Raw genomic sequence first — 12,606 nt, 5'->3', positions numbered from 1 at the left:
TAACAGGCCTTCACTATGTATCAGATATAGAATTTTTTAAAGTACCTTTCTTAATTTGAACATGAATGGGGGAAGGGTTATTGGACAGGACTAATATTCAAACTGATCTTTATTTAAAAAATAAACGTCTCTCCTTAATGCACAATTGACTAGAAATGCTTCATTAAATATGACTTACGGTGGTAGCCACACACTTTTTAAACTTTAGATTCCCCAAAAGCAATGCACTTTGTTTTGACACACTATTGTTTTTCTAAAAATTTGTAACGCATTAATTAATTTGTAACTCTCCAAGCCTATCATTTAATTTTTCTTTACTGTTGAAGAGTCAGAGCATTTTATCTCAGAGGGATTATTTGGGTTTTCTTTAATCCCATTTCAGAAAACCTTGCCTAGCACTCTAATTTCCATTGACTTTAATATGTATAGAATAGATGCAACTTTGATTTTTAACATTATCCACATTGAAGTATTTTATTAGACTTTCACTACAATAAATTACACAGCATTAAACTTTGCCATGCCATTTTTTTACCCTGTTTATGCTGTATTACACCTACAAAATATTTAGTTATGGTTTAAATTATGACATGCTTCATTAAATATTCAGTTTTAAATTTTTTTGTGCTTGGAATGGAATAGTAGCTGGACTTTGAAGTACATATGATTCTTCTGCATATTTTGGGGTCTGTGTGGATGACGATGGGCAAAGCCACATCTTTCCTGTGAGTTGGCACATTATTTTAAATCATGTTTAATTATAAAGTTTCATTAAAAACCTTTTGCTTAAAATTTTAGAGGCCTAATAAGATTTCCATTAATTTAAACATATCACTATTCCCACAACGGCCCAAATGCTTTCTTTTTCCTCTTTCATCCATGGTTAAATATGTAAATAAAATGTCTAAAGTCATTCTTCAAAGAAGACAAAAGAAAAAAGAGCTGAGGGAAAAGACAGCCATAAAATTCCTCCCAATTCTCCATAACATTTGCCAGAGGGGGGCCAACTCCTAGCCAGGGCCTAACAGCAGGGGTGCCTGGCTGCTCCATAGAATCACACATCTCAAATCCCACACACAGGAGAAAAAAAATAAAAAATAAAATATCTTTTCAGCTGGAGCCATCAAAAGGCTCTTTTCATTTATTAGTTACAGAGTTATCTTCCAGTTGCTGATTTCTCAGAGCCCTCATTTTTCTATAATAATGTTCTGTTTCTTAGTTTCTCTGACTCAGGGTGGTTGAATGGGGGCCATTTCTGGATAGCTTTCTTTAAAAAAAAAAATATAAAAACAGAAGTAAATGATCTGAAGAGGGTTGTATTGGCTAACATAATAGCTTGAAAAAACAAGCTGATTTAAAGTAGTGCATAAAACATCAATTAAGAGAATAACTCCTACAAAGAAGGGCTTTTTTTCTTTTTTACATTTCACATTTATATTTTCTTTTAGCCTCCAAGAAAATAAGAAAAGAAGTGGCTGTTATCAAGAGCTGTATGAAATAAGGAAACAAACTTTTGTTTTAATTTCTTTTTTCTGTATTATTTCAATATGGATTTTGATGTACAATGAAGTACTTTGTAAAAAAAAAATTCACAGCAAAAAACCATAGTCAAGCTCAACAAAACAAACTGTATCAGAAATATTCATCTCAAGTGTCATTTCAATTTCACTTTAGAAAAGGTAGCTTGTCCCTTATGAATACTTTCCCCCTTCACTTCCTCACAACCCCCAACCGAGCTCTCTAGAAGAGGATCGAGGGTGCATACAAATACTAAGAAAACAGCTTAGATTAATGAAGAATGGAAATGCTCCACCACACACACACACACACACACACTCTCTCTCTCTCTCAGAGAAAGAGCAATGTAACTAAATAAATAAGGCCTTTTTGTTTGTTTGCTGGTAACACTGCCTGCCTTCATAACAGTTCCCAAATGAATCTAGAAGTGACCAAGGGAAGGATCAACGTGATAAGATACAATAGTTTATCAGTCTGATCTCTTTCAGAGAGAGATTCCTAGATCTACTGGAAAGCCATTAAAGGAAAGTATCCACTGATTTAAAACTTTTTTTTAAATTAAGGACCTTTTATTTCTAGGCAAACATTTGTCAGCATCTTCGGGGTTTCAGAAGCTAACACTAGCCCTGGTTTGTTGCCCTTTCTTGGATCCATTACACCCTTATCACAATCGAGGAAGCCAACAGTTTCCTTTCTAGAGGCTGGTGGGGTATTAACTCTGACCCTGCGGGTTTGTTAGTTTCCAGGAGAATCCGTGTTCATTTCGATAAGAAGCAGGCCCTAATGGAGAGAAACACTGGGTATATGTGGGTGTGAATGAAGAGATTTTTCTTTCTTCATTAATATGTTTGTCTAAAATTGAACTCAAAACAAAAAGTGAAGCTCACCTTTTAGGATTTGATCATAATGGTCCCTTCTGGCCTTACACAAAATCTATGAATTATACCGTCTTATTCCGTCTGTGTCTAGATCAGTTAGTGCGGGGGAGGGAGGCACATATGAGGAGTATTATATGTATAAACAACTAAGCATTTTATTTTTGGTGACTGTTGTTTTTTTACTTATCATTTCATTGACATTATAATTTCGAGAGGATAGTCTATAAGAGCCCAATCCTGCAGTTCTTACCCAAGGAAATCCATTCAAATCAATGGGAGTTTGGCTGGAATAAGCTTTTCAACTACTATTAGTAGAAAATAATCAAAATGAGCCTAGCAGTTTTACTTTGAAAATAAAAGCAAACCAGTAACTAAAAAAGCCAACACATTTTAAAATGATCTGTCCTGCCACCCTTTTTTCTCCAAAATCTCACAGAGTCTTGTCTGTATGGATTAAAATCACTTTCCCAAAGGTCTCTCTCTAGTCCTCTCTGATTTTCCTATTTGGGGGAATCTGCTAGTTTCACTTGATGTGCATTCAGATACGGTGAGTTTAAAACAGAGAGAGAGAGAATTATCCTCCTGACTCCGGTCTTCACTTTTAGAAATTCGACACAATCAAAGCAGAAATTTTGTAAGCAGATGAGATTCTACTGCAATGCAACCGGTTTTTATGACCCTGTCAGCCAAGAGTTTATGGCACTTGCCATAAAATGCATCCTCCCTCCCCACATCCTCCCTTCTAAAGCATTCCCCCACCGCTCCTACCCCCTCCCAATAAGGAAAGTCAAGGAGGCACCATTTCCAACCCCCTGTCTAGGAGACTAGGAGTCTGAAGCATCCTTAAAACTCGGCTTCCCTGGGCTCCCTTCCTACCTGAATGAGGACGTCGGGGTTAGGTGGTAGGGGTCTAAAGAGAGAGAAAAGATCTTGTTAAACTTTCAAGATCGGGGGGGAGGAGGGAGACAGAGAGTGAGAAACAAATGAGGCTTTTTTTTTAATCTGTGGTGATCAAGGGAAACCTGTAGGGGTCCTTAAGGAGGTTTCAAGGCGTTCCGAGTGATTGGAAAGTAATCACCGTGTCAGCTTCACCTTTCTCATGCAAAGTGGGTGTCGTATGCAAGGCGGATCCTGCACAGGGATTTTTTTTTTTTTTTTTTTAATCCTGGGACACAACCACCCCCTAAAAAACAGCTGCAACAGCCCCAGGACTGGCTGCTACTGCGGGGAGAGAGGAGAGACAAGAACCAGTCCTGCCTTGCAAAGCGCTAAAGAACCAAACCGTTGCAAAAACAGAAGAGGGGAGGGTGTCAGACCCTCTCCGATGGCTTAGATATTTTCTCCTCCTTTATCTTTGCAGTTGGATAAGCCACCCCCACCGGGGAGGAAAGTGTGGGAAACGGTGACCCGTCCTAGGGAGCAGGAATATCCCCTAGAGAGACCGACCCAAGGCCGCCTGGGACATGTGGAAGTGGAAGCAGTGATCACTTGGATTTAACAGCAAGCCACGTTCTGCCTGTGCCCGGAGAAAGGGGGCGCGGGGAGGGGGCAAAGGAAGCTCTCCGAAGTGGAAGCCTTGGGGGAAAAGAAAGTTTCTGGGCTCCCCGCAGTAAGTTGTGTGCGTCTATGGATGGGGGTGGCACCAGCACGGCTGGTTGTTTGCAAACTGCCCCGCCACCCCCGCTTCTCACCTCCCCGGAGTCCCCTCTCTCCCGGCGCCACCGGGGCTGGGACATGACTAGCCCGGACTTTTGCTGAGAGCTGCTCGGGAGTAGGCGACACGCTCGCCGCAGCTGGCTCATGGCTGGGGGCTCTGCTGACCTTGCTAACGCCGCCGGGGTCTATCCCACGCTGTGAACGTCCCTTGCGAAAGTTGGGGGACGATGCTCTCCGGCGAGGGAGCCGTGGGGCGGCGGAACTGACCCCCCCCCCCCTCCGCAACCCCAACCTGGTTCGTCTGCGGAAAGGACCCGGGCTCCAACTGCACGCGTGGCTGGGCGTTGTGTTGTGGCTGCAAACATGGGGCCCGCGAGGAGGAACTTCATGCAAACTCTCTGGCTGTTCTTGCGTCTGGTTTGCTTTTGCACTGGGATAAGCTCCATAGACATTGACCGCCCGGGCGATGGGAGATGCCAGCCCATAGAAATCCCCATGTGCAAGGATATAGGCTACAACATGACTAGGATGCCTAACCTGATGGGACATGAGAACCAAAGGGAAGCTGCCATTCAGCTACATGAGTTTGCCCCCTTGGTGGAGTATGGCTGTCACAGCCACTTGAAATTCTTCCTCTGCTCGCTCTATGCCCCTATGTGCACAGAGCAGGTCTCCACGCCAATCCCAGCCTGTAGGGTTATGTGTGAGCAGGCCAGGCTGAAATGCTCTCCCATCATGGAACAATTCAATTTCAAGTGGCCAGACTCCTTAGACTGCAGCAAATTGCCCAACAAGAATGACCCCAATTACCTATGCATGGAAGCCCCTAACAACGGATCAGATGAGCCACCCAGAGGCTCCAGCATGTTGCCACCAATGTTCAGGCCACAGCGGCCGAGCAATGGTCATGATTTGCAGCAGCACAAGGACAGCCTCAGTAGAGCCACCTGTGAAAATCCCGGCAAGTTCCACCATGTGGAAAAGAGTGCTTCCTGTGCCCCGCTCTGCACACCCGGGGTTGATGTTTACTGGAGCAAGGATGACAAACAGTTTGCTGTCATCTGGATTGCCGTCTGGTCCATCCTGTGCTTCTTTTCCAGTGCTTTCACCGTACTTACTTTTCTGATAGATCCCCAGCGCTTCAAGTACCCTGAGAGGCCCATCATCTTCCTGTCTATGTGCTATTGTGTCTATTCTGTGGGGTACATTATTCGCCTCTTTTCAGGTGCTGAGAGCATAGCCTGTGACAGAGACAGTGGTCAACTTTACGTTATCCAGGAAGGGCTGGAAAGCACTGGATGCACCATTGTGTTCCTGGTCCTATATTATTTTGGTATGGCAAGCTCATTGTGGTGGGTAATTTTGACTTTAACTTGGTTTCTGGCTGCTGGGAAGAAATGGGGGCACGAAGCAATTGAAGCAAACAGCAGCTACTTTCATTTGGCAGCGTGGGCCATTCCAGCTGTGAAGACCATAATGATCTTAGTTATGAGACGGGTAGCTGGAGATGAACTGACAGGATTGTGCTATGTTGGAAGCATGGATGTGAATGCCTTGACTGGGTTTGTACTCATTCCTTTAGCTTGTTATCTAATCATAGGCACTTCTTTTATTCTGTCTGGTTTTGTGGCCCTCTTCCATATCAGGAGGGTGATGAAAACAGGTGGAGAAAACACAGACAAGTTGGAGAAACTTATGGTCAGGATTGGTGTCTTTTCAGTCTTATATACAGTGCCTGCTACATGTGTAATAGCTTGCTACTTTTATGAAAGACTTAACATGGATTACTGGAAAATTGTGGCAATGCAATATAAATGCAAGATGAACAATCAGACTAAACATTTGGACTGCATGATGAATAACTCCATTCCTGCAGTAGAAATTTTCATGGTGAAAATTTTTATGTTGTTGGTTGTGGGCATTACTAGTGGTATGTGGATCTGGACTTCCAAGACTCTTCAATCCTGGCAAAATGTTTGCAGTCAGAGATTAAAGAAGAGAAGTAGGAGAAAACCTGCAAGTGTTATTACAAACAGTGGAATCTACAAAAAAACTCAACATCCACAGAAAACTCACCATGCAAAATATGAATCAGCATTACAGCCACCCACTTGTGTATGAACAGGATGTATAGAAAACTGTATCTCAGTTTGTAGAGACTTATAAATGCTCACGGTAGCAGTCAGAAGTAAAAATTTTAAAAGGTGCTTTTTGTCAGAGAACAGTATAGCAAATCAAGGCAAAAATGTATGACATTGAAATTCAGGACCTGTTGATAAACTGAAGGTAAATGTACTTAGGAAAAGGTTTTCAGTGAAAGGAATATTGTCAATTAAAGCAGCCTCTTCTGTTACTAATTTGTAGTAAGATATTTCATCCAGCCCTCTGATAAAAAAACTGTGTGTAATCTTTATATGTAGTAGAGCTGGAGTTCCTACAGATTTCTAAGTAACAAGATATAATCAAGTTTTACGGAGCTATGATTTTTTTTTTTAAAGAGCCTGACTGAAAATTGTGTCTTTTTTGGGAAACTTAAACAATTCCATAGAGGCCTAAGTGAAAGCAACCTCTGTGCTAACTTAAGAAAAGAGAAATCCTTTACAACACTTCTTCAGCCTAGTGGGTTTGAAGTATCTAAAAATAGGTTCAATCTATAATGCTCACCAATATTCTTTCACTAAAAGAAAAACTTCCTGCATGAGACACAAACTTTGTGAATAAGAATAATGTGCAATACATTTTTTTCTTACCATGACATGAAAAGAGAAACAAGTATTTTGCTGTACATAAAGACAACAAAAGAAATCTCTTAACAAAAGAACTAAGAGGTCTAGTCCTCAGAAACCCTTTAGTGTTACATTTTGTGGCTTTTTAATGGAAATCAAGCCAATGTTATACACGTTTGGACTGATTTGTGCAAAAAAAAAAAAAAAAAAAAAGTGTGTGTGGGGTGGGGTCAATTCAAAGAGACCCAAAGGGCTTATTGACTCTTTCTATTGTTAAACAAATTCTCACCATGAATAGATCAAGAAGCACTAGATTTTGCAAAGGCAAGCTTTGTATTGAGTGATGCTCTTTACTTGTGTTGGAAGGGCACAATTATTTGCTGTATATATTTGTAATATACAGTTATTTTTCATGCTCCACTATTTTATAAAAAATAAAATATGTACTTTAGTTTGATAATTTTGTCTGCTCTAAACTTTTCATCATGTGCTTTGTGGTTAATAAACTTTTTTTTCCCAATGATTTATTACAGGCACATTTTGACTATAGCACGGTGTTTAATATATTATACTTGACACATAAGGACTGCAAGTATAATCAGATTGACCCTAAATATGCAAAAGAAGGAATTGCAAGTTGAAAAAATATAAGTGTTTTAAGTTGAATCTTTCCATGAATCTTTGCAACTGAGAGAACTGAATGGGAAGAAGCTTTAAAATAGATATCCAGTGATTTAGTATAATACCATGTTTACTAAGCATAGAGATTACAATAATGATCCTTGGTTAAAACCCTTTTAAAATCTGCAGAGGGCACGGTCAGCATGTTAAATAGAGCTGAATCACTTCAGCACTATTTTATATAATGCAACCTGTACTTTGCAATGATTCTTTCCTGGTAATAGTACAGAAAGGTTGTGTATTAATAACCATAAAGAGACTGGGAAAAGATCAGTAGGGGAAAACAGTTCATGAACAATAAATTCAGAGCTTATATAGTAGTTTGGTGTAAACTGCGATGAAGTTACAATTATAAATGCAAATCCCCAAAGTATACAGTGGAGTTTGTGTGAACGTTAAGCCTTTTGTGGAGTTAACCATCAGGCTAGTAGGTGGTGTGATATTAATTCAATTTACCTTCTCGTTGACTCGCTCCTGAGAGCTCTTTTATAAGGATATGCATGTTATAAAGAAGGACCCTGGTAGAGCTGGGATCCCCACAACAGTTGCCCCATAATGGCTAGTAGCTTTATAACGAAACTGTATAGGCTGCAGATACATTTTTCAAGTTTTTGTTGTCATCTATATAAAATGTTCCCAGCAAGGACTAGAAACTTGAGTTACAGAAATGATGCGTTGATTATTAAATATCTTAATACCTAAAATGCACACAAAACAGCTTGCAATATAGAATCTCCCCATCTTTGTCAGTAAATATGTTATTCTTCCACCACCACCACCCCACTCCCCCGCCCTTTGTGTCTATGTACCACTGTTTGGAATGAAGCTTTGTAGATGTCTTGGAAGTTAATCCTGTCAGAGCACACCCTGGTGGAGCCAAACTAGGACATTGCTCTAAACACATTTTGTTCTGAAACGACTGAATTAATGCCTTCAGATCTGTATGCATTCTAGTTAAGAACAGTTATGTTAGATCCTAAGGAGGACAAGCGTCCTTAAATAAGAAGCTTCATAATGCCAATTAACATAGAAAGCCCACAAATACTAAGCATTTCCAATACTGGGTCTACATTATAAAAATACTGTGTCCTCTTTGGGATAAAGATTAGGAGTGGTTTAAAGTGATAGACATGTATTTAGATAATGTTTTTATGCTACAATCTAAAGTACGTGAGCAGTCAAGATCAACACCACACTTACTGGTTTATGCAATATATGGCAAAGTCCACTGAGTGGTAACACTTAAAAAATAAATTGCTGCTAGGTTCTTTTCATGGTAAACTATAATTGTGGAACAGTAAACAGAATGATCTGCCTTAAAAATGAAGGAAGCAGTGATGGAATTCATAGATTCCAAGGCAGAAAGGACCATTGTGATACCTAGTCTGACCTCCTGCATAATACAGGACATAGAATGTCCCCAAAATAATTCATAGAGCATATCTTTTAAAAAACCACCCAATCTTGATTTTAAAATTGTCAGTGATGGAGAATCCACCACAACCCTTAGTAAATGGTTCCAGTGGTTAATCACTCTCACTGTTTAAAATGTACACCTTATTTCCATTCAGCTGTAAAAAAGAGTTTAATCAATTATCTTCAGTGTGGGCCCATTAGTATTAACAGAGCAGGGACTACAAATTGTTTTTATAAAGATACCATATATGAGTACTTAGCTAAATATGTCAGTTGTACACTTGCTAACATTAGAGCAAGGAGTTTGAGTATTAACCCCAAGCTTTACTGTTATTAAGTACTGATTTTTTTTTTAATCTCTGGTATTGGTAAGCAAGCTGGATATCTCAAATATATTGATGCTGATGGTATCAACTCAGCCCTTAATGTTCTGAAAATATACCTGAACAGAATGATTGCCTCTTAGGGCATCTCAAGAATGAGTTAGCTTCAACACTGCATCTTGCCCTGTCTTGCATCCTCGAATAGTTCTATCAGGATAATACTGATGTTGCTACTGAAAGAAGGTGGCAAAGCCCATGTTAGACCTCTTATAGAAACATGGGATAGCATTTATTAGAAAATGATCACTTTTCAGTAGAAAAAACAACAAGGAATCCCTGTGGCACCTTAGAGATTTGTTAAGTCTCTAAGGTGCCACAAGGACGCCTCATTGTTTTTGCTGATACAGACTAACACAGCTACCACTCTGAAACCTGTCACTTTTCAATAGGTCTCTGAACAACACTAAGAATTGAATAGAGAATCTTATTCCTGCTTTAGAATTCTAAAACAACTGGGCCAAATTCGGCTTACACGTACGCTGGTGTTGGTTTTACATCAAACCACTAAAGCAGATTTAAAATGGTGTAACTGGAAACAGAATCCAGCCCAATAGGTTCAAACTTTGGCTTAAGATATGGTGGATTTGGACAGATTCTAACACCTAGAATACCAAAGTATCACAACAACCGGGAGAATACAACTGAGTTCAAATATGATGTTCAGAGCCCATATCAGATTTTTCCAGAAGTAGCATTTCAGCTGTATGTTATTATGAGGCCATTACTCACATATGGCTGTCACCCCATGGCTTCAAACTATATGAAAAGACCAGTACCAACAATGTCTGTAACACACACCCTTCTTATCCTAAACTTAAAACCCATGGCTTCAAGGGGTAGCACTGTAATGATGGGGTATTATGTGCTCAGGTGGTCTTTTGATGACAGGTGGTCTTCTACAACAGATGGTCTCAAAGGGGGAACTTCAGTGCATTTTCGTTAAAAACATTTACACGTTTCTTGAAAAAAAATCTGAAATGTTAGCCTCGTGTAATGTTTTTAAGTATTTAAGACAGAATGGCCAAGTTATTAACAGTGACAGATGATAAATCAGGGGATGCTTTACAAGGTGGGTGACAGTGATTATGTGGTCTTGGTGCTCGCTTTGATCAGAAGTGACAAGCCCGTAAGGTCTGTGGCATTCAGTCCCCCCTGAAGGGAGATCAGCACCTGTTTGCACTTTGAGGCTCCACTACCTCCCACTGCCTTCCAGCACTATTTCATCTCTCTTAACACACTTGGAGTTGATTGGCTTTAAGCAAAGTCATTATTCATTTCCAAAACACTGTTTTATTCAGCTCACCCAAAACCATATTGCAATGGTACTGTTTGTGCTGTTACAATGAACATTCCCTTTACAAAAGCTTTATTTTCAGTTAACTTTAGGCTAAAATCAGACTGGGTGCTAATCCAAGCATGGCTTGATCTCTTCCACTCCCTCCCACCCCCACCCCTCAGCAACTTGCAGCCTGCTGGACTGTTCACCTTAAATTGTGCTGTTTATTTTTTCATGCTCATCTAGGAGAAACGTAGAAACAAGTTTGTAAAACAGAGATGGGACATGGTTTGGTGTTTCAGATTTTAGCTTAATAAATGTTATTCCAAATTGTTCTTTGTCTTGCTTTTGAACTGTTACAGATATCTTTAGGAAATGGCACATCATCAAGCTTTAATTCCACCAAGGGGTTTTAGTGACCAAATAAATAACAAGAATGTGGTTCTGGTGGTTTGTTAATATTGTGTATGCAGGACATCAGCATGGTCTTACAGACCTAGGAGCCACATTCTACTTTCAGTTAGGCAGATGTAAATTGAAATTAGTGGAGTCACTTTGGATTTACACCAGTGTGTCTGAGAGCAGAGTTTGGCCCAGACATTTACAGCTGGGAGCCCAATTCTCTCTTCCTTACACTACCAAATGGGAGTTTTGCAGGAGGCAAACCTGGGCTTCGTGTGTATTTACTGTAACAAACGGTTTGTTAAAAAAGGATTTTGCTTTGCTTTGTTGCTATTTGTTTTTCCTTTTATTCTCCAGTTGCTCCACAGCCCTTTCCATGGAGCTGATCTGCTGAAGTCAGTGTGTTTGCTCGTAAAGTCAACAGGTTTCCCACTCACTTCAGTGGGCTTTGGGTCAGGCTTCAGATCTCCACTAGAGCTGTGTGGGAACCAGAATTTCAATTTCATGTAAATTCCACTTTTTCAAAATGTGTTTTCATTCTAAATTGAAATGAAACATCTAGTTTTGAAAATTTCCACAAAATAAAAGTATAAAAAGTGTTTAGAGTCAATCAGAATGTTTTGTTTCTCTTTCGGCTTTTAAAACATTTTATATTATAATTAATATTATAATATAAAATAAATATCTAAGCAAAGTTGTTTAAAAAAATTACGATGTTCCAGTCTCATCAACTCAAGACTAGAACCTTATCAAAACACTTCATTTTGATTTGTTTTTAATGACATTTTATCACCCCCCTATTGTTCTGTGGTGTCTGTTGAACTGAAGTGAAATACTTCCCATTGAACGTTTCAATTTTGACAAATCAACACTTTCCAATGGAAAAACTTTCCATCAGAATTTGTTTGACCAGCTTGACATCACAGACACCCCCACTCTTCTCCTAGGTCCTGATCTTGTAATTCCAACAAGAAATGAAGCTGTATAACACCTTGTGGAGTTGGGTCCACAGTGCTGTTCTTGTCTGCTTTCTTCCTATCTCCTTTTTTCTTCACTGATTTGCTGCAACTCTCTTTCCCTTCCCTTCTCTTGCATTGCTGATCAGCCTTTCTCATCTCCATGTGCCTCTCTTCCCTCACTAGTCTCCTCAAGCAATCTTTTGAATCTCTCATTGGCCACATAAATGTTTCTGTGGTGGTGGCCAGCAGCTTTAAACTTTTTTTAAAGGTTAACTAAGAGCTGTTTCAAAACTTGTGTTTTATCTTTTTTTCGGGAGAGAGAGGGATAGCAAATAAACATTCAAAATTCCAAGCAGCCAATGGTTCTGGTGAACCCAGAGAACCTCACAGATGGGCAGCAGATTCTGAGAGGGAGCATTAAATAAACATTCAAAATTCCAAGCAGCCAATGGTTCTGGTGAACCCAGAGAACCTCGCAGATGGGCAGCAGATTCTGAGAGGGAGCATTAAACCTGGAGACATTTCTTTGTTTCAGAAAAGTGACATTTGTTTTCTTTATTTATGTTTGTAACTTTATTTTTTCCCTTATCATCATCTGGGACTGACATTCATCCGTGAGAAATAACAATAAGACTCTAGTTTAATATTGGTTTAACTTTCAATAAATATCAGACACTATCTCTACAGTTATTTAATAAAACTGTAAAGCAT

General features: G+C 39.6%; 1 protein-coding gene across 1 annotated transcript; it reads left to right on the top strand.

Moving 5' to 3' along the window:
- The first annotated feature begins 3,539 nt into the window (after window positions 1–3,539).
- On the top strand, window positions 3,540–7,289 carry FZD10 (frizzled class receptor 10). The gene has a single exon (XM_054007027.1). The coding sequence runs from the start codon at window positions 4,416–4,418 to the stop codon at window positions 6,171–6,173; it is 1,758 nt and encodes a 585-aa protein (XP_053863002.1). The 5' UTR covers window positions 3,540–4,415; the 3' UTR covers window positions 6,174–7,289.
- The last annotated feature ends 5,317 nt before the right edge of the window (window positions 7,290–12,606 follow it).

This window comes from Malaclemys terrapin, chromosome 16 (genome assembly GCF_027887155.1).
Source record: "Malaclemys terrapin pileata isolate rMalTer1 chromosome 16, rMalTer1.hap1, whole genome shotgun sequence".
NCBI lineage: Eukaryota > Metazoa > Chordata > Testudines > Emydidae > Malaclemys > Malaclemys terrapin.
The sequence above is the reverse complement of the archived record's forward strand: the minus strand, read 5'-3'. Positions and strand labels throughout refer to the sequence as shown.

What these genes read in the sequence shown, in the direction of transcription:
- FZD10 (XM_054007027.1), top strand. Translation starts at nt 4,416, where the DNA reads ATGGGGCCCGCGAGGAGGAACTTCATGCAAACTCTCTGGCTGTTCTTG.